The sequence below is a fragment of the Strongylocentrotus purpuratus genome, unplaced genomic scaffold (assembly GCF_000002235.5).
Source record: "Strongylocentrotus purpuratus isolate Spur 01 unplaced genomic scaffold, Spur_5.0 spur5_scaffold_9, whole genome shotgun sequence".
Taxonomy (NCBI): domain Eukaryota; kingdom Metazoa; phylum Echinodermata; class Echinoidea; order Camarodonta; family Strongylocentrotidae; genus Strongylocentrotus; species Strongylocentrotus purpuratus.
In genome coordinates, this window is record NW_022145615.1 from 28,841,792 (window position 1) to 28,863,927 (window position 22,136).

Genomic DNA, 22,136 nt, shown 5'->3' on the forward strand with positions numbered 1-22,136 from the left:
ATCAGGGTTCGCCTCTGCGACATTTAGAGACTTTTAGCGATGTTTTGCGACAATTAGCAACATTTGAGCGAATGTTTGCGAAAGAGAGTTGGCGACTATTAGCGACTGTAAGCAAATGTTAGCGACATTTTTTGCGAAGGTTAGCAAATATTTGCCAACCTTTGCCACTATTTGTGAATGTTTGGGACCTTTTGCTAACTCCTAGTACTCAATGGGGCGATTTAATATAGGAACCATATGGTAACGTGGTCGCCAGCATTGGCGAATCAAAAAACATCTTCCTGTTTAGGCCAATAGGTAATATATCTGTAAAGCGCTTTGAGAGGGCCTTCGAAAAAATCAATAGTTCACTCCACGTGGTGGACCATGGATAATAGCAAAATAAAAAATATTGATTTTCTTGTAAAGAAAATGTATGTATACAGTGGTTCTCCGAACAAGATTGAAGTAAATACGGATGGAGACAAAATAAATAAAAGGACGCGGGGGTCGAAATCTATAAACAGAAGAAAAGGATGCATGGCTTAAAGAAAGTAGCAAGGGACGAATGAACATGAGCCGATTGAATGAGAAGAAAGAGTTTATAGCGGTCATTGGGGTAAAGGTTCAAAAGCCCTCAGTTTTCATGAAAATTATCTTTTGGGGAAAGTATGATCAAACGATCATGGAATACTTAGGTGTGATATGTATTGTGCTTGTAGCAAATGAAATCATCTAGCATCAACATTTTCATCGTCAACAACAAAAAGATCCTCTGCCATTTTTGTGGAAATATGTTCTTATGGAATAATGGCATCCCTTTTTATCAAAATCTTTGCGAAAATGGTGTATACGGGAATATCAAAAGCCAGTCGTCATTTAGGCCTACCTGTAATCATGGTAACTGGAAGGAGAAACACACGTAACTATTTACTGTAACGATCACATTTTGAACTTTTAATTTCCTGAATAAAATTGAAAGAGAATGGTAAAAGGCACATGCAGGCGCGGATACAGAATTTCTTAGGGGGGGGGGGGGAGGCCCACATTTTAGTGTGCTGAAATTTGAAAATCGTGACGGCCGATATTTCGCTCAGTGGGGGGGGGGGGGGGGGGAAGGGGGGGTAGTGAGCACTATTTAAACAAAAACATTTTTGCCCTCGGAAATTGAAAATCGTGCCGGCCGCTATTTCGCTCAACACCCCCCCCCCCCCCCCTTGAGCAAAAAAAAAGAGGACAATTTCTAGTCACAATTATTATTATTAATTTGTTTTTTGCCGGTATCCGCGCCTGGGCACATGCATTCTTTAACTCATCATAACCAGCAGAAATCCGCATGATCAATTGAAGAAAAAAGGGGGGTCTAATGTTCGAACGACCACGCCCTCTGACGACGGGGAGAGGGGGTCTGCTTACAGATTTGTAATACGCCATGTATGCCAAAGTTGACACTCCCGGCTCAATTATGAGAAATACAGTATAATGGTGTGCATATATTTATAAAGCGATTCAAGAAAAGAGAAAGCAAAATAAACATAATTTTTGCACACTTCGGGAAATATTTGTTTTGCTTTTAAAAGACCCTTTAAAGTACTGATAATTATGATAAACAAGGAGATCAAAACATCTTTTGATATGACTAAATCCAATAGAGGTGATTACGATGTAAATGCTATTGACGGATCGATCGTGCTGCGTAAAATTTTTACAAAATACAAACTGTATCCCAAACATGGATAACTTTGTAGCTTTTTGGGGGGCCTGTATGTTATCTTCTGAAGATAGCTTTTGACAGGCACACAAAAATGTATACCGATGTGGTCGTTTTGACATTACTAAGAATGTATTTGTATACGTTTGAAAATGTACCAAATTAGCTGGGTTTGAAAATGGACATATCCTTCTCACACCCCCTCGATACGTACATTCAGGAGGGGGGGGGGGCACGTGCCTCTTCCCCATAATTCTTCTATTCGGCGCTTGTGTTTGTATGCGTGTGTGTGCATGTGTGTGTGCGTGTGCGTGTGTGTGTGTGAGTTTGGTGCGTGTGTGCGTGTGTGTGTGTGTGTGCGTGTGTGTGTTTGTCTGCGGGAGGTCACACACCCCCTTCAATGAAATGTCAGTGTATAGTATCAGGCAGGGGAGTAGTAACGAAAACGACACATGCGTGTTAAGGGGGGGGGGGGGTGGGGGGCTTCCTCATTGGAACGGTAAAGACATCAACTTTGATAATCAGCGTGTGCTGGTGTCAGAAGAGGCCCGGGGTTGACGGGGTGTACTTTCTCGTATACTCAATCTTCAAGTAATTGTATCACCCCCAAAATCACTTTAAATGGCGTGAGAGTGATTTGAGGTGCGATAGCTCAGTTGGGAGAGCAATGGTCTCGTAATCCGGCGACCCGGGTTCGAAACCAAGGCAATGCGCTAGTGCCCTTCGGCAAGGTATTAATCCTCATTGCCAGGTCTCTCGGAGAGGACCTAAAGCCGTCGGTCCTCTGGTTACTTACTAACAAGCATTAATGCTTTCTTCGCAGTCAGGTAAAATAACACTACTACAGGGGGTATGGGTGCTACTGATATCATAATTATGATAATAATAATTGGATTTATAATAACGCCTTTTTCAGAAGAGACAAGGCGTTGTCCCTTAAGCTAAGGACAAATTAAGAGTTGTAGAGGTATGTCTACAGATGTTTTTGAAGAACTCAAGTGAAGTAATATTTATCATAAATGTATGGAGTTTGTTCTATAGGCGTGGTGCAACGGAATGAAAGGATTTGAAGCCAGCCTGTTTACGAGATTTAGGAATGAGAAGGGAGGAGCTGAGGTAGATCAAAGTGAATACGATGCTCTTTGTTGGGAGATGTATAGAGGAAGTGTGGTTGAAACAAATTTGAAAGTTTGTACAAGTATTTTTTTAAATAATCCATCTCGACTGGGTTTCTCTCTTGAGTAATTTTACTTTGAAAACACAAGCCCTCTTCTGATCACTCTCTCTTGTGCAAGGAAAGCTTCATAATGAACTCTGCAAAGCGGTCTCGGTATGGCTTCCCTCTAAACACACATCTCAAAAAGGGGCATACCGAATGAAGAACGAGCTCCATTTATGAGATGACAAATATTCTGACAGAAGAACCCAAAGGCATCCTCATCAACCTCCGCTTTTGCAGATTCGCGAACCAACAAAAGATACAACTACAAACGAAAAGAACAATGAGAGCCGAAGACAAACAGTGACAGACAAATCTTTCTCCGATGCGACACAAGAGCTAAACCAAGAGGATAAGGGCGCGGCGAAAAAAAGGAAATGAGTCAACCTGCCCATCACCAAAAGAACACACACCCTTTGTTAAATAACATCTCCTCGGTAAACTCTCAATTCGAGGAGGTCTACCTCAGATACTCGATCTTCCAGCAACTGAGAAACAGTTATCATACGAAATGAAACAGAAAATAACGTTCTCACCCAGTGTCGTCACAGCTTAGTTATTGGGCGAAAATTCAGATTTGAAGTTTTCTGGATGAGGAATGCCAAGGACTTTTCTTGAAATGCGGTACGCTTTAAATTTTTTTTATTATGATCAAATTGTTTTGATTTTGATGAAATGAAGCTTCTTATTTTGTAAATCTCCATGAGCTCCTATCCTAGAGGGGGAGCGTCATTGGTCAGAGTTGTCTGTATGACTAACACTTTGGTATGATTTTGCAGCATAGATCATCAAGAATCATTAATTTGTATACATGTATACTGTACATACAAAGTATACAATGTGGTATTAAACAAAAAATAGACAACACCCTGAACTTAACCATATTGAACACGGTGGCAAACACCTCAAAATAAAACTGAACCCAATTTTAGTAGCCATGTCTCTCATCGTTTGAAAGGTGTCAACATTGCAATGATCGAACTCGATTTCTATGGTGTACGTGTAAATACATAGTTTTATGCTAGATTGATTTCTTGAAACCAGTTGCGATCGCATTTTGACTTTGAACTGAGAGTCATTTTTTCACTTCCTTTGCAATTAAAATCTATTTGTTCCACCTTGTCCCATTTACATGTAAAAACTCTCTAATATGAGATGTCAGGCATGTTTAATAGAACAATGAATCTATATAGTGCACAATACTTTTGTTTGTTAACCGTCTACCATTTCTTTCTTTTTTGACCCCTCGGAATCTGGACGTTGTAACGTAATGAAGCGGAGACGTCTAAAGGTGAAATTCTTGAGTCTAGATGTCGGTAAACAGTGAGTGTCATACTTGACATGTCTTATGAGGGTGCAGAATAAATTAGCATCAGAACACTATCTACTTGTAAGGATTGAGCAAATACGCTTAAACTACAATTTATCTGCGAGTCGCCATTTGGTGCCTTGATGGCGAAGGGGGAAGACTGTACTGTGACGATCGACAATTTTTGGAGAAATTATAGTCCTCTTTTCGGCAATTCAACCTGTGTTGTATATCCTTTCTCTGTTCATGACTGATAACAGACTAATTGGAAACCCACAATCGAGTTGACAGGGACATTCAAGGAAAGCACTAAAGATTTGGGATTGCTAATACTTTTCTTGTCGATCAGCTCCTGTGTCCTTCATCACGGAAGCATCATGGTGAAGAGGATGCATCTGGCTCGAGCTATTGGACCCTTCTTCCTTGGTGCTATTTTCATGTACAGTATCCAAATCTTCTACAGCTATCCATCACTCGAGAACTACTTTAACTCTCATGTGCGTGCCCTCGACGTTGAAAGGTATGGGTATGGGGGAGGGTATGTGGACCACGCCCCGCGGGAATATGGATGGAAGCATAATGGGAGGTATAAAGTTAAGAGACATCATGCGGACAAGGTGATGAAGACTGTTAAACGAGAAGAGTTGAAACCGAGTAAATTTCAATTGCTGATAGATGAGGTGAATCATCTCTTGGCTGAGGATATGATTACCAAGAATGATGAAAGTGAGTTGGTTATCAACCCAAAGCTTCAACATCCAACGGCAGAAACTGGTGAAATTATCTACAACAAAGATATAACCATACCAAGGCACAAACACTACGTGGACGAACCTGTTGATGCTCACAACTATACCTACATACATAAACCAAAAGTCTGTTCTAAGGTGACTGGACGGAGAATAAAAGTGTTTCTCATCTTCATTGTGACGACATCTCCTAAGAACTTGGAGCGCAGGATGCTGATCCGCAACACATACGGCAGCAAACGCAGATGGCCTGTTCTCACTGCCGGTGTGTTCCGGACTGTTTTTCTATTAGGTGCGGTAGATAACATGACCCTGCAGAACGACATTCACGACGAATCTGAAACCTACAAGGACATCGTGCAAGAGGATTTCGTAGACAGCTACGCGAACCTAACCCTAAAGACGGTCATGGGACTGAAGTGGGTCACAAACTACTGCAGACATGCTAGGTACACGATGAAGATCGACGATGATTCCATGATCCACCAGAACAGACTGCTTCAGGTGCTGAAGAACGCTACGGCCGTGAAATTTACAGCGGCGGAGTCGCTGATGGATGCCCCGGTGATACGTAACACAAGCAGCAAGTACTACATCTCAGAGACATACTACCCTCTGCCCACATACCCTCCGTATCTAAATGGACCAGGTTATCTCCTATCGTCTGACCTCACCGAAGGAATATACAACGTTGCTATCAAAACACAATTGTTTCCTTGGGAAGATGTGTTCTTGGGGATCTGTCTGAAGCAGCTTGGAGTCCTACCAAAACTCTATCACGATTTCATCTTCATCGTAGACAAAGAATCACGGATTGCAAACAAGACCAGAGCGGTAAAGCTTTTTAAACACTTCACAGTGGTCTCGAACCTAAAACCTGACGACATGATGCTTATGTGGACCAATACCCGGATAAGGATATCAAGGGATACACGACCGTAGGAATCTTACTAATATTAATTGAACTGATCTCTCTGTCGTGTATCTGTACTTGTGTTATAATGATTTTGAAAATGTATGAACTATTTCTATTGAAACTATAATGGAAAAAATCATGCTTTTTGATTGAGTATATTTGTGTTATTGTTAATTTGCCGATAGGCCTACATTGCAATGGAAGCCAATCTCAATGTACTTTCATGGTGCTATCATTTATGTTACATTGGTCCAATTATGTATATCGGTATATATCTGTCCTAAACTGTCGTTCAGAGAAATTTTCTACTTTCTACATTAATTTTCCTTGTTTTCTGAGTGCATTTTGGAAAGGCACTTGGGAGAAAATGTCAGGCTTCATGCGAACTACATTTTCATAAGAATTATTTAGCAAGGTATTTGTTTTCATTGTATTCTAGATATTTCAATTGTCCATTTCTGTCGTCAGAGAAGAAAGGGATAAGAAGTGGGTCAGTAAAACCCAAACGCTGGTGGTTCAAGGACAATACATAAACATGCTAAACGAACAAGATGCCGATATATCATGGAAGTGCATCATCTATAATCTTCCCAGAAGAGTGCTAAGTTTTGCCGTTAGGGCTTCCATTGATGCACTCCCTACATTCCGAAATCTACAAAGATGGGGACAGCGCCTAACAGGCAAATGTGATCTTTACAACAATACGCAAACCCTACATCATGTATTAAACCATTGTCATACGATGTCAACTCAAGGCCGCTTCTCATGGCGGCATGATAGTATTTTGAGCTACATAATTATGGCGCAAGTAGTGCTATCATTTGAACTGGTATCAAGCGGGAGCATACTTGTAAACGTCGATTTACAAGGTAGCATGACAAGCAATAGAAGTATATTTCTGTAAACACATGACCAACTTCAGGCCGCCCTGACATGGTCCTTTTCCGCCCTCATGGAATAGAAATTTGTGTTGAATTGAAAGTCTCATTTGAGAATAACATGACGAATAGGAACAAGGCTTTAGTACACACCCCTGCTCAGGCGCGTACGCAGGGGGGGGGGGGTTAAACCCCCCCTTTGGTATTTTTATGTGTATAAACCCCCCTAACCCCCCCCCCCTTTGGGTTTTTTTTCTCTTTTTTTTATTTTTTTTTATTCCCATGGCTGACCTAAAAAAGGTGACCTCACCCCCCCCCTAACGGAGCAAAATGTCAATTTTTCAAATTTCGAGAAAAAAGAAAAGAAAAAGTGTCCTCTTACCCCATCAACCCTATCAAGATATGGCAAAATTAAGCATAATGCACTTTCCTGGTTACATTTCTACTATTCATATTGATATTTAAGATCGCCTAAGATATATTAGATTCGGATTGTTCATTACCGTTGAGGAATCTCAACTTTTTCTTTATGTTATTTCGTTAGCGATTTGCTGTATATGCTTGATATGTTTCCTATATTGTACATGTTGCATATGTCTTGTATACTCTGTCAGTGAAACAATTGTGATGAATATGATACAAGAATACCTGTCAATCACCTTTGCGTATATTTGAGTAACCAAACAGTGTGGTGTATGATCGAATCGCTTTGCAGTTTTGTTTGTAAGACTGTATTTAAAAATGGCATTAGCTGAACAGTGGGATGTAAAATATTACTGAGATGTTCCTAATGGGAAAGATGAAACACTGGTAAAGGGACAAATTATTCAATATCATGTATCAGAATAATTAGGTAGAAGTTGTAGTTCATAAATCAACCAGTGGCGTGTGTGTGAATATCAAACAGGAAGCAGAGAGAGGGAGGCCGAGGAAGGGAGGGAGAGAAAGATAGATAGAGAGAGAGAGAGAGAGAGAGAGAGAGAGAGGGAGGGAGAGAGACATCGAACTCTTGAAAAATATTTATTTATATTTCTTATCTTATTTGTATGCTTCATATAATGTTCATTGTATGATATTATTGTACATGATTTTCTATTTAATTACTTTTGTAAACATTTTATTCATTGTATTTGTTATTGTTCGAATTTTTGTAGTTTGAGTTTGAATTTGTATTTTTTCGATGAACGCAGAAATAAAACCAAACAAACGAACCAAACAAACAAACACAAACTACACGTGTCTTGATAGCTTGTATATGTTACTGGTATTAATTTAATTTACTTACATAAATAATAATTGGACGCTTCCAAATTTGACACATTCTCGTAATTTATCAATATCACAAACATAAATATTTGTATAAAAATCTAATTAAATATTTCTAGTTAATATCTTATGATTTTGGCATTGCTAACATAACCTCAGTAATCTAGAATAATACATGATATAAATGCAGATGATATGTGTTAGTCCTTTCTATTTCCCCCGAGTATTTGGCAATACTGTATGGTGACTTTGGGGCATGTATTATGACAGGCTGCCCAAGCTACCGAACACAAACAGTGGTTGTAACAATTCAATTTGTTACTATTCAAAACCTGTTTTAAGAGCGTACAGAAACTCTTGTTTGCTTCGCCAACAAATTAGAATTACTATTGTGATGACTGAAATTAAAAGAGCCGACTCGAGTCCATCAGTCATTGTATTATTGTACTTCAGGGCGCCCTACATGCGAATGGGTAATCTGTTACGTAATCATGGGCTTCTTCGTGGTTTGTCCTTCAGTTGGTAGAGAAAAGTGCAAAAATGTAGCATCATAACCAAATATTTGTACCTTGGTCGCAAACACTTGTCCTTAAATCGCAAATCCCAAACTCATTACTTCGTATTCTTCCCATTTCTGAAGAATTGAACAATTGGACGCAAAATGCTTGTATGGAAGGGGGGTAGTGTTTTCAGCTGTTTTCGGGTGTTTTTCGGGTGTACCCGAAAATTTTGAAAATAGTGAGCACTATTTTTTTTTTGCTCCCGAAAATTTGAAAATAGCGCCTGAATCTGCCACTGTCATTCGATTTTACACTTCTACTTTGTATCCCGAGGGGAGGGGGAATGGTACAGCCCAATTCATTGAAAAATCATGTAGGTGCGCCCCTCCCCCCTCCCCATCCCCTCATCGTGAAGATTGGTGGACACCCAACACTCTACATCTTTGTATTTATCAAAGAATAAACACTCTTGTTCTTCTTTTTTCTCTCTATTATATCTCTCTCCGTTTCTCCACTATTTTCTCTAAAAGAAAACTATTATTTTCACTTTAAAGCCCCTCTGCACTAGTTTGGCCAGGAGGAATTAGACCTCCCTGCATGGTCCCCGACATTAACATAAGAAAAAAGGGATCATGGGGGACCAATGGTCACCGATTAGGCATTTTTGCTATATAGAGGGTGCAAATAGCTATAAGTAGTGCAGTGGGGCTTTAAAGCAATCATAATAACATTGTTGCTAATCACTCTTTATATCAAGCATATTTATTTTAAAAATCTCTCTCTATTTATCAACCATCAATCTTCTCTGAACCAGTCATTCTTTATTTCGCCTTTGTTTATCTTCAATACATGTTCTGCCCCTTGCTCCCTCTTTCACGTTAATACGTTCTTTTTGTTTTATTATCTCATATATTCATTAGTTTCATATGGTCACAATTCACCCGTTCTCTCTCTCTCTCTCTTTCTTTCTCCATTGTATCATATATAATTGAATTATATAGAGAGAGATTATTCCCCTTACCCTACTTATTTTCTCTCTCACACTCTGTCTTTCTCTCTTTTCGTCATCAATAGTCTTAAAACTACTGATAATTCTTTTATCCTGAGTTAATTGTAAAGCACAGACATGATCATGGATATACAAGAGCAAAACACTAACAGTCATGTACATGTACCGTAAGTCATTTAAACATTTTCAGACATCTTTGTAAGTTGTGTTCATTGTTTATATACAAATATGATATAAAACACAAATACATGTACTGTATGAGAAAGCAACAGCACTCTACACGAGTATGCACAATTACTCACATAATAGATATAACCTCGCTAATACAGTACCAAACTTCTGTTTTCCTTTCAAATATATATAAGAATGGTTGTCAATTACGTAAAATTTATATACTTTAGAGGTATTGAGTTCTGAAAATACAGTTGATACTAGTCCAGAAGGAGATTGGAAGCAAGGTTACATAGGTAATGAAAATTGTATGAAATTTCTTTGAAACTGCTTAGCTATTCACAATCATATGTGAGATTTTAAGGTTATTCATAACAGGCACAGAGAGAATCTTTAATTTCAAAAATTGAAGAAAAAAAAATTCCCATATGAAATGTTTGTCAATCTTCTTCAATCTTCTTAAAATTTCAAAGAGTGTTGCACCTTACATTCTAGGCCAAATTAATAAATGATTCAACTTCTTTACAAAAATATATATTTAATAACTAGCTTTGATTAGGAAGAACAAAAAGTCAAGGTTGGACTTTATTGGAATTATTTACCAATATATAACAGTCTATGAGTTTTTAAATATTATGTAATGTATCCAATGATAGTTAACACAACATTTCATTAGTGAAAACTGCATGGTTTAGAGAATACCAATGATAAACCTCCGTTTTGGATTATTTCTAAAATGTTTTATTGGAATATTGCCTATAAAAAATTTTGCCAGTTGTTTCAAAACATCAACAGAAAAATCATTTTCAATTCATCATTTTGAGATGTGCAGTCATTTGAAAGAAACATCATCTACACATGTTTGGTTAAATCAATTCTATCGATGATAACCATTACATGTATGTGAAAGAAATGTTTTAATCTTTATACACAACGCTGAGATATGACCTAACCTTCATAATAAGGCCCAAAAAGATGTTGTATTGCCCTTTGCGACCGACCCAAAAATTTTAAAGTTGATGGTAAGCTTTAAAAAAAAATTTTTTGTTTGATACCGTTTTATAGGAAAAAAAGGTATTAGGCATTCAAAACTGAGAAATACCAGCCCAAAGAGGGAGTTTTAAAATTTAAAAGAAGGAAAAAAAAAAAAAAGATTTCTGTTTTGGCACCTAAAGGGCAATACAACATCTTTCTTTTTTTAAAGGCCTAAGCATGCATACACACTACATTCAGATATGATTAAGATAGTTTACTCTCTCAGATAGTTCTTTCTGCAAAGGTTCAAATAAACATCATGACCCCATTTCATAAAACTTGTTTTCAATAACAAGATACAAAATGTTATGAGCTAGTGAAATTGTTACACTTGATTGGCTTGGTGGCAGTTGTTATTGATAAAACGTTTTATGAAACAGGGCTCAGACCTGGGTGAAGGAGTCCGACTTAGCCATGATCTTTTTGGACAGGTAAATTCATGGCATTAACGTTAAACTGGACCCTCTCATTTACTCTGCCTAGTAGCACTTTTTTCATGGAAGGCATCAGTGTCATTTTTACCCTCCATAGACTTTGCGCGCAAGTGTGTCTATGGGCACTGAAAGAGATGTTCTGTATTTCACAATATAGGTCTATTCGTACAGAGATGGCCACTATGATATGCTTCACTAGATGTCATCTTGAATGAAATTGAGTTCAGGACTCAGTGGATGACTACATATCTAATGAGCCCACCGCCCCTTATTTCCCGCATCCTCCCACAATGCCTCAGGATGGTGAGCGCTGCCCTCGCTGTGGAATCCATCTTCAGGCTGCCGTGTCTCCGCAGGTCATCCTCCGTCACAAAGAATGTTCCTGAAAAAAAAGTGAAAATTAATGGTCATAATTCATTATTTGAGATTAGAAAAATCCAGACATCTTGCTTTGGCGATTGTTCAGAGCATAAGAGCAAAATATAAGAACTGGCTTAATACAACTACTACGAGGCTGGTCAATACCACTTAAGAGCTTTTATGCAAAACCCATCAGAGAACCTTTTGTTGCACAATACCATGGTGTGATCAAAACTGCATAGAAATAAATCAGGAGAAAAAAAATCTCCATCTTATTTCATAGTAATTATTCTATGGTGAATGGCAAATCTGAAGCAAATATTCATACTGAAATCTTAAATTGACATTTTATCAATTTTTTCAGATGTTATAATTTGTAGAGTGTATCCATGACATTTGTTAGGAGGAATGTTGTTGTTGTTCTTGTTTGGTATTATCAGCGTTTCATTCTTTTTTAGAATATTTACGCCTTTCACTTTTTTTGTTTACTATTTGTTAATTTGTACTTTGTTAATAAACTTGCTCAAGGGGCCTGTTTCACCAAAAGTTGTGATCTAACATGACTACAAAAGTTGATAGCAATTTGACTATCCCATGATCAGAATGGTGACTTCACAATTTTCTGTTTAGTTGAATTTTTCTGGAAGAGGCTAGTAAGGAACAATGTTATAACACAACATAATATGCTTGAACTCTGCATTGTGTCAGGGTAATGCCTCAGTCACACCTTTGCGTATTTGGCTTGCATATTGCTGCATATTTATGGCAAGCCGTTTTAACATTTTTTCCTATTTCTTGATATCGAGAAATACCATTACTCTACAACAGAAAATCATTTCTTGATATCAAGAAATACGTATAAATGTTAAGACGGCTTGCCATAAATATGCAGCAATACGCGCAAACCAAATACGCAAAGGTGTGACTGAGGCATTAGAGCCGTTACCTTTTGTATTCTTGTTCTCCTGTTCCTTGTATTTCTGGTACTGTTTCCTGTCCCTGTCATTCAGCGCAGAGCGAGGGCGCTTCATCAGTCTGTACTTGACCTCCATAGCTGTGTTGAAGCCTTCCACCGCTCCGTTGATGTTATCGTATGTCATCCGTCCTTTCATGTATCTAGGATGAGGAGGAGATTAGGGGTTAATCTACATTTGTCACTCTCCACCCAGGTGTTAAATGGGTACCGGTGGGAAGGAATTCCTTGAATGCTGTGAGCGCCAAAATCGGCTGCCTAGCACAGCTGGTGTAATAGTTGGAGCGCCTTGAGCACCATGCATGGTGATATGTGCGCTATATAATTATCCAATATCATTATTATTATTATTATTAGGGGGATATAAAAAGAGAGGGACGTGTTGCCTGGAATGCTTTCAATAAGATCATGATGACTCCCTAAATCACAGGGTAAATTCCAAGAGCAACATGTAAATCTGCCATGCGTGTGGCTCTCTCGACCTGGACAATTTGAGATGGGAACACCTTGATAGTTTATTACGTGGGCTCGGCAATAAAAGATGAGAGACTTCTAGGCATGTGCTACTATTAAAAGCAAAGTGGAAGATTCCCATGAGTGGCTCCTACCTCCCTTGCAACAAATAATTGCCCCTCCCCCCAAAAAAAAAAGCAAAGAGGGGATGACACAACTAACTCCTCTCTATGAATACACTGCACCTTCAATAGGGTACCCCATCCTCTCAATGACTGGATTCATGCGACAGAACTAAATGCCAGATACTTTTCCTCACTGCATTTGTTTGTTTGTCTGTTTGTTTGTTTTAACTGACAGCTCAGGAAGCATGTGTATGCTTGTAAGTAAGCAACCAGGGGACCCATGGCTTGAAGTCCTTTCAGAGGGACTTGGTAATGAGGATAACCAAAGGGCACTAGCAGATCGACTTTGTTTTGAACCCGGGACCTCACGGTTACGAGACCACTGCTCTACCACTGAGCCATCATGCCTCCTTGACTTGTTACGCATCTGATACTCACTTTGGAGCATCTTCAAACTCGGGTACAGTGACTAGATCCATGATGGGTGCTGGAGGAGGTTTTACAGGCTTTGTCGACGTAGAGCTTCCATGTCTTGTATTCTGATTGGTGTTCTCAATTACAGGTTTGGATTGAAGAGGGAGATGATTTTCTTGACTGTAGGTTGAGAAGAGAAAACGAGATGGAGAGAGAGAGAGAGAGAGATTCTCTGGTAATCTACCATTATTAGATACATAATGAAATATCCATCATTTGTTTGTTATAAGGCAGAGATATCTTGCCTTGGTTGTCTTTGAATATGTTTGTGATGAGCTGAAAGTCTGTTGGACCAACTGTCTGTCTGCCTGTCGGTCAGTCAGTCAGTCTGTCTGTCTGTCTCTCTCTCTCTCTCCTTCTGTCTGTTATAGGGCATATTTCTTGCCTTGGTTGTCTTTGAACATGTTTGTGATGAGCTGAAAGTCTGTTTGACCAACTGTCTGTCTGCTTGTCTCTCTTTCTGTCTGTTTTAGGGCAAAGTTATATCTTACCTGGGTTGTCTTTGAACATGTTGGTGATTAGCTGGGAGTCTCTCTGGGAGGTTGTGCTGCATGTGAGAGAGGCGACTGTTCAATTCTTTCAGGTTCTCATATAACACCTACCAAAGTAATAATTAAAAGCAAAATCATTAGTTTCTTATTTTCTTAATATATACTTTATGGACAGTCTCAGTGTATTGCAATATACTTTATTTGGTACAGAAATACATAGTCTTTAAGCTTATAACATTACACAAAAGATAATATACAGTAATATTATTTCACATTTGTGACAATATGACAATACATTATAATGAAGTGTTATGATTTCAAACAATGAAAAGGCAAACAACCGAGTATGATGAGACAATAAGAAAATAATTGTCAAATAAACTTACAATTAATTTAAAACGGCATCAAAGCTGCCATCTCAATCAAAACCAATGTAATATATATCTCTATTTGGAATTCTCAAATGACAACATCAGTACCACCACCACCACCCCCATCACCACCACCATCATTATCACCATCATCATCATCACCATCACCATCATCATCATCATCACCATCTTCATCACCATCTTCATCACCATCTTCATCACCATCATCATCATCATCACCATCATCATCATCATCACCACCATCATTACCATCATCATCACCACCACCACCACCATCGTCATCATCATCACCACCACCACCATCACCACCACCATCATTATCATTACCACCACCACCATCATCATCACCATCATCATCATCATCATCATCATCATCACCATCATCATCACCATCATCATCATCATCATCACCATCATCATCACCATCATCATCATCACCATCATCATCACCATCATCATCACCATCATCATCATCATCACCACCATCACCATCATCATCATCATCACCACCACCATCACCACCACCACCATCATTATCATCATCACCACCACAACCACCCACTCCATAATTATCTTGATCACCTGTGCTGCCTGCAGTTTTCCTTGGTGTTCTTTGACCCATTCTCTGATCCTTGCCACAGCTGACTCAGCATCACACAGGTCCCTTTCCATCATGTTTAACTGCTCATGGCATTCTGATCTCACTCCATAAGGCTCTGATGCTGATCAGGAGATACATTTAACAATTGTAATTTTTTGTGTAAAGAAAAACTTATTTTCCCCTACATTGTACATTAGCAATAGGTCATCCATGCATGAATCTCTCTGTCTCTCTCTATACAAATTATTCTCTTTTCAATAAAACCTTTACATTTAAAAAATTTCAAACTAAATATAAAAAAATGACAAATATATAAATCATGTGCGATGAAATTGAGTCTAAACCAATGATATACTCCAGCTAAATGTGGGAAATATTGATTATTTCTCATCCCCATTTCAAAAGAAGAAAGTGAATTAAATGCTTTTAAACACACAGAACATGAATTTGCATTTGGAAATTACAACTATAACAAATGTTATCTGGTATCTGAAAAATAGTAATGGCAGGACCCTGAAACAAATGTAAATATCAGATACAATTTATGAATAAAAAGCTTTGAAGGTACATGTAATGCTAAAGTCACATAGCTAGTAATGCTATTGTTAAACACTTGAACTGTCAATTCGTGATGCACTGATATTGGCTCTTTTTTTGGGCCTTAATATTCCAAAAATTCAGAGTAGATCTAGAGCAGCTTACCAATAGAAACCAAATCCATGCATGTTGCTAGACTGGTGAGCTTAACCTCAAAATGAGTTTTCAATTCATTTAGTGTATGACACTCCATCTCGGTCACAGTTTACTCTGAAAGAAAAAAAGTCAAATACAAATAAAATGTAGATTCTTGCTAGATGTCGGTATCGGCGTCGGAGCTCCTTGGAGGTAGATACGGCCTAGTTAATTAGTTTAGTACGCTTTTTAGGGGTCTGTTTCACACCCAAAATGATCTTCTAGTTTGGTGATTTATTAGGTAAACGTTTATTTGTAATGCTGGTGACTAGAAGATAGCGTTGGTGCTTGTGGTGAAGTGTACCAAAGATGATGTTGAAAACTTTAAATAATGTCAAGCGTACCAAAGATAATCCGTTCCCACCGCACCGCGCCAGCTTCTTCTTCTTCTTCTTAGTTGATCCCTCCACTATTTTGGAGATTCCTAGAGTCCAAATAAAGTAAATGTTTAAAATCTGACCGGTTAGGAGCTTTGGATAGTATTAGAACGAGAAGCATCAATTTTGTGTAGGAAAAAGATTGATAGTAGAAGTAGATCCCAGGGCTAGGCTACAAATGAATTTCTGAAGGCAGGCATGGATGAAGGGGTAAATTTCTGTGGGTCATCATCGTCAGATAATGACAGATAGGTTTAAACAGATGGGATAATCCACGAGGCATTCCTTGATTTTTCTGATGAAATCCTGATGTAGATGGTCCAGGTATGAGCAGACTCCATCGCCGAAAAGAGAAAGGACAAGGCAAATCCCACTCCAGCAAAGCATAGAGAGTCAATGCTAATGCGTATTGACCTCTAGCACTGCATGATTGCTGTGAAGCGGGTATTATTATACACAAATATACACACCACACAATATTGCATAGACTGTACACAATCGTGTCGATGCAGCTGTAAGCAAAGTAGACTTACAATTTGAATTTTTAAATAATTCTTTTTATTTTAACATCAGTCAGTTAAAAAAAGTATTTTACTGCTATTTAGGTGTCATCAATTGTCACTAAAGTACCGATTTTGAGTGAAATCAGTTTGAGTTTTGTACAGTGGTGTTTGAAATGTTGAGAATCAAAAGCACAGCTTTTACTACACAGCCAGGATAGTGATGCTCCTATGTGTGGCAAATCCATGCTGAATCACAACACGAATGTTAACGAGTGGGACAAACGTCTACATTTAGAACATGTTTTTTTACCTTTCCGACAGATATTTGTATCATATCTATTGAGATAACAAAGGTAAATCATTGTCTTCTATTTCCTTTAATATAATATTTAAACTCTAGATACATCGATGTAAGAAATACGAGTAAAAATATTTGGAGAGCTTACCAAAACTTGTTGACTGTTCTGTTCAAATTTCGCGCAATATGAAAACGCCCTCTCTAGGCCCATATATATGTACGTTTGTAAGGCTTGTAGCTAGAGATTATATCAAATTATTTATTTATTTCAAAGCAAAATAAACTGAATTCCCAGTTCGTCGTCACAATATGTTTTCTTACTTGATATTATTTGTTTGAAATAAAATCCATCTTGAATAGGAAGACACAGTTTTCCCTTTCCACGTTTCTCTTTTCTTTCTTGTCCTTCCTTCCTTGTTTTCTTTCCGTTCCAAGTTCATTCTTGGATTTTTCTTTCCTAAGCTTCCTTCCATCTTCCTTCTTATGGTCTTTTTCCCTTGCCGCCTCTCTTCCCCCCCCCCCCCTCTCTCTTGGCCCCTCTCTCCCTGTCTCCCCGTCATGTACCATCCTCTCTCTTTCCTCGCTTTATACAGTATTTGATTATGTATTGCAGCACATGAATTTCCATTTTAGATTATTATTTTCTTGTTTGCAAATGATTATTCTCATTGATCAATGTATCGCATGATGGAAAATTGATCACTACCTCTAGCCCCTATTCATCTCATAGAAACACTTACTCGCGTTTCAATAGGATGTCGGCGAACTGGACGAGATATATACACGCGACGGTGGCCTGTACTTTCAATTATACTCCCGGGGATTTAAGAACTGCCGGTTTCGTGAAACGTAATTTAACCTCAGTGCACGTCTGTATTCAATGATAATTTTTAGCAAATATTTAGCACCTAATTGTTTTCCATATACCCGCAGATTCTACACATTTTCCAATGCCATGTTATTTTCGTAATAGACATTTGTGTGTTTGCCTCATTTCAAAATAAAATCATCGCCGCGGGAAATGAGGCAAACACATAAAAGAATCTAAAGCACGGGACCATTAGAGAGAGAGAGAGAGAGAGAGAGAGAGAGAGAGAGAGAGAGAGAGAGAGAGAGAAAGAAAGGGAGGGGGGGGGGGGGGGGGAGGAGAGAACATTTAAAAGAATCAAGAAAAAAAAAAGTCAACCGATCGAAGAAGGTGTCTACGAGATCGAATTGTCGACCTCAAAACATAAGAATTTAGGCAAATACGGACTAAAGAAAAAGAAAAGGAGGCAAAAGAAAAAAAAAGTAGAAGAAGGAGAAGACGAAGGGGAAAAGAAGACGAGGAAGAAGAAGAAGAAAAGAATAACGAGAAGGAGAAGAAACTGTGTATTGTGTATAGGTCATGGTTGTCGACCCTTACGTAATACCTATTGTTCAGGGAGGGGGAGGGGATGAATGAATAGATCATCCCCCTGAACGATAGGTATCAATTACAGATCGACACCCATGGTATAGGCAGGGGCGTCGCAAGACCTTTTTCAGTGGGGCGTGTAGAGGCCAACGATTACCAACAAAAGTAGCCACCAATTACCGACGAAATTAAATTTCCAATATCTACAAAGTCAACCCTATAAACCTGGGGCCGAAGGCTAAATTGTTTTTCCTATGGACTATCTATAGTACTTGCAAATGCGCAAAATGGTCATTTTCCTCGACGACATTAATATACGAATTATTTCTTAAATTTAGTCAGCATCATAGCTATATATTTTAATGCAGGTGCGGAGCTAGGATCTTATTTTAGGGAGGGGCGGTAGTGAGCAAGAGAATCACTTAAAAGCGCGCTCATAAGGGGGTGTGGGTGATGAGCCTCCCGCGCGAAGCGCGGAAGCTTAGACGTTTCCTTAAATTATTAGGAAAAGAAGACGATAAATTGTACCGTTTTCGACTGGTAATCCTAGGCTGAATGAAGTTCCCCCCCCCCCTCCCGCGCGAAGCGCGAAAGCTTTGACGTTTCATTAAATTACTATAAAAAAAAGAAGACGATTTGCTGTACCATTCTCGACTGTTTATCCTTTTCTGAATTCAGTATTCCCCCCGCGCGAAGCGCGGAAGCTTTGACGTTACATTAAGTTATGAGAAAAAGCAGACGATTCGGTGTACTGTTCTCGACTCTTAATCCTAATCTGAATGAAGCTTCCCCCTCCCGCGCGAAGCGCGGAAGTTTTGACGTTTCATTAAAATTATTAGAGAAAGAAGACGATTCGTCGTACCGTTTTCGACTCTTAATAAGCCCTATTCATCTGAATTCAGTTTCCCCCTCTCGCGCGAAGCGCGAAAGCTTTGACGTTTCCTCATATCATTAGAGAAAGAACACGATTCGTTGTACCGTTTTCGACTTTAAATAAACCCTATTAATTTTGTCTGAATTCAGTTTTACCCTAACGCGCGAAGCGCGGAAGCTTTGACTTTTCCTTACATTATGAGAAAAAGCAGACGATTCGGTGTACTGTTCTTGACTCTTAATCCTAATCTGAATGAAGCTTCCCCCTCCCGCGCGAAGCGCGGAAGTTTTGGTTTTATTTAATTATTAGAGAAAGAAGACGATTCGTTGTATCGTTTTTCGACTTTTAGTAAGCCCTATTTGTCTGAATTCAGTTTCCCACTTTCGCGCGAAGCGCGGAAGCTTTGACGTTTCCTTAAATTATTAGAGAAAGAAGACGATTCGTTGTACCGTTCTCGATTCGTCTAAATGATATCACAATATAATGAAAGGAAAATGATTCGTCGTACCGTTGTTGACTCTTAAACCTTGTTTGAATTTAGTTTCCCCGAAAATTTTAAACCTCTGATTTCTTTAGCTGATATTATAGGAAAGTGAAACTTCAAGAAAATACAAGTATTGTAGTTGTAGTCACTCTCGAAGTCGTCACAGCGGATAAGAAGTTGCAGTTCGTAGGGAAAAAAACTTGTCGGCCGATCGACAATATACATCTCACCGACTTCAAACTTATGCATTGATGAGGATCGAGCAAGAATACCGACACAGCTGACCCGACACAGCAACATATTTACCCGTGTCTTTCTTGCTCCCTCGACGAGACGACTCCACCCAACAACCCCCTTTTCTCTTTTACTCCCACTCCTCCTCTCTCAGACTCTTACCTCCCCTCTCTCTCTCCTCTCTTTCATCCCCCGTTTCTTTTGTTTCCCTTTCACTCTTTTTTCTTCTTTTTTCCTTTTCTTTTTTCTTTTTTTTTTTTTCTTTCTTTCCTCTCCCCCCCCTTCTTTTTCTTTTTTCTCTTTCTTTCTTCTCTTTTCTTTTCTTTCTTTTCCTTTCTTTTCCTTTCTTTCCTTTATTTTCCTTTCTTTCTTTTCTTTTCCTTTTCTTTTTTTCTTTTCTTTCCCTTCCCCTCTCTTTTTTTCCCTCTCTTTTTTTCCCTCTCTTTTTTTCCCTCCCCCTTTTCTCTTTTTCCCGACGGCAGCGCAATTTTACCGACAATATCCTGACAGGTGGGGGGGGGGGGAGGGGTGTCGCACCCCCCACACACCCCCCCCCCTTTGGCGACGCCCCTGGGCATAGGTCTACGTGTGTGTTCATTTAGTGTGAGGAAACATAATATGCTCGAGCGTGTGATGTCAGATATGATGGAAATGTGTTGACAACCTTCGAAGTTTCGAAAGGTGATAGTTCGTCACAGACAGGCGCGTGCGGGGGGGGGGGGGGGGGGTTTGAACCCCACCTTAATTTTGTGTGTGTATGTGTTTTGGAGGACCCCCCCCTCAATTTAAAAAAAAAATTAAAGTATATATAAAAATTGAGCAAATGGGTGACTCTAAAAGATGACCTTATCCCCCCCCCCCCCAACGGAACGAAATATCGATGAGCTAAATTTTCAAATTTCGGGACCAAAAAAACACAAAAAAGTGCTCTTTCGAGTCTTGCGCATCTTTTAAAGCAATTTTTTTGAAAATCGGACGTACAGTTACAGAGTCAAGGGACGTTTTGTTTTTGCATGTCAACCCGAAAATCGCTAATTTTCGTGATTTTTGTACAAAAACATATATGGAAATGTCATTTTTCCTAAAAAGTGATAAAACGTTGGTTATTGGGTCTTGTTTACAGTTTCGGTGTTGGTTTTGGGAGTCAAAATAGTTAAATTGCAGTTAGAAATGAAATATAACAACAAAAACAATAAAATACATGAGTTAAAAAACAATACACATAATAAATTATCAAAACTAGATAACAAAAGGAATAACCTAGCTCCTCCTATTTGTTTTGTCGTTTTATTGTTTCAAATGGTCTAACGAATACATGTAGTGAAAAAGGATGCTAAAAATTAATATAAAGAATATATGATTTATGGTAAAAAGGTGGATGTTATGACGTTATTTGCATAAATTACCATAAATATGCAAATGAGTGAAGTAAAAAAAAATTAAAAAAATTACCATAGCATTCTGTACACTTCACTTAAAATGCGTGCAAATTTTCGCAACGATCGGCCGTTTCACGGCCGAGATCTTGGGGCCGTATTAGGACCCCAAATGCCCGGCCTTTTTAGGGTTAAGACAAAGCGAAAAGAGAGCTGTGGAGAGAGAGAGAGAGAGAGAGAGAGAGAGAGAGAGAGAGAGAGAGCGTCAAAAGAGAGACTTTGCCTAGATACCACAAATCAATGTTCGATCCCCATTTTTAGTCATACCATGATACAGGTGCGGATCCAGGGGGGCCAAGCGGGCCTTGCCCCCCCCCCCCCCGCAAAAAAAAAAAAAAAAAGGAGAGAGAGAGAAGGAAAGAAGGAAAGGAAAAGAGGAGAGAAAGGGAAAAAAAAGAAGAGGAAGAAGAAAAGAAAAGAGGGAAGAAATAGATCGGGGGAGGGCAAAAGGACTTGCCTCCCAGGCTAGGAAAACTAAATTCAGACGAGAATTATTTTTTGGGAACGGTACAACAAATCGTCTTCTTTCTCTAATAATTTATTGAAATGTCAAAGCTTCCGCGTTTCGCGGAGGAGGGAGGGGGAAACTCGCCCCTCCCTGCACCCACCAACCCCCAATTACGTCACTGCTTACGTCACTGCTGGTCACCATTACGAACCAATATTTGGCTCGCATAATTTCAAATTTTGCCCCCCCCCCTAAGAAATCCCTGGATCCGCGCCTGATGTGTATACAACGGCAGCAGTTTCAATATAA

The 22,136-nt window shown here is 39.0% G+C and overlaps 2 protein-coding genes across 3 annotated transcripts; one reads left to right on the forward strand and one right to left on the reverse strand.

The window, feature by feature from the left end:
• The first annotated feature begins 4,193 nt into the window (after positions 1-4,193).
• On the forward strand, positions 4,194-6,934 carry LOC575344 (beta-1,3-galactosyltransferase 5). Its single transcript, XM_003726128.3, has one exon. It carries the CDS (start codon positions 4,596-4,598, stop codon positions 5,907-5,909), a length of 1,314 nt encoding a protein of 437 aa, XP_003726176.2. The 5' UTR covers positions 4,194-4,595; the 3' UTR covers positions 5,910-6,934.
• Positions 6,935-9,906: 2,972 nt separating this feature from the next.
• On the reverse strand, positions 9,907-17,160 carry LOC100893513 (spindle and kinetochore-associated protein 1). Of its 2 annotated transcripts, none has more exons than XM_030977135.1 (7): positions 17,104-17,160; positions 15,748-15,852; positions 15,027-15,166; positions 14,053-14,159; positions 13,526-13,681; positions 12,483-12,652; positions 9,907-11,558 (listed from the first exon to the last, which is right to left on the reverse strand). In XM_030977135.1, the coding sequence occupies exons 2-7, from the start codon at positions 15,833-15,835 to the stop codon at positions 11,407-11,409; spliced, it is 813 nt and encodes a 270-aa protein (XP_030832995.1). In that variant the 5' UTR covers positions 15,836-15,852; positions 17,104-17,160; the 3' UTR covers positions 9,907-11,406. The 2 variants fall into 2 exon arrangements, with proteins under 2 accessions (XP_030832995.1, XP_030832996.1); XM_030977136.1 differs by lacking the exon at positions 17,104-17,160 and adding an exon at positions 16,122-16,141.
• Between the last annotated feature and the right edge of the window lie 4,976 nt (positions 17,161-22,136).

Excerpts from the sequence above, each read along its gene's own strand:
- LOC575344 (XM_003726128.3), top strand. The coding sequence starts at position 4,596 with ATGGTGAAGAGGATGCATCTGGCTCGAGCTATTGGACCCTTCTTCCTT.
- LOC100893513 (XM_030977135.1), bottom strand. The coding sequence starts at position 15,835 with ATGGAGTGTCATACACTAAATGAATTGAAAACTCATTTTGAGGTTAAG. Across the intron at positions 15,167-15,747 it reads CATGGATTTGGTTTCTATTG|CATCAGAGCCTTATGGAGTG; the intron begins GTAAGCTGCTCT and ends TCTCCTGATCAG. Across the intron at positions 14,160-15,026 it reads GAAAACTGCAGGCAGCACAG|GTGTTATATGAGAACCTGAA; the intron begins GTGATCAAGATA and ends TTACTTTGGTAG.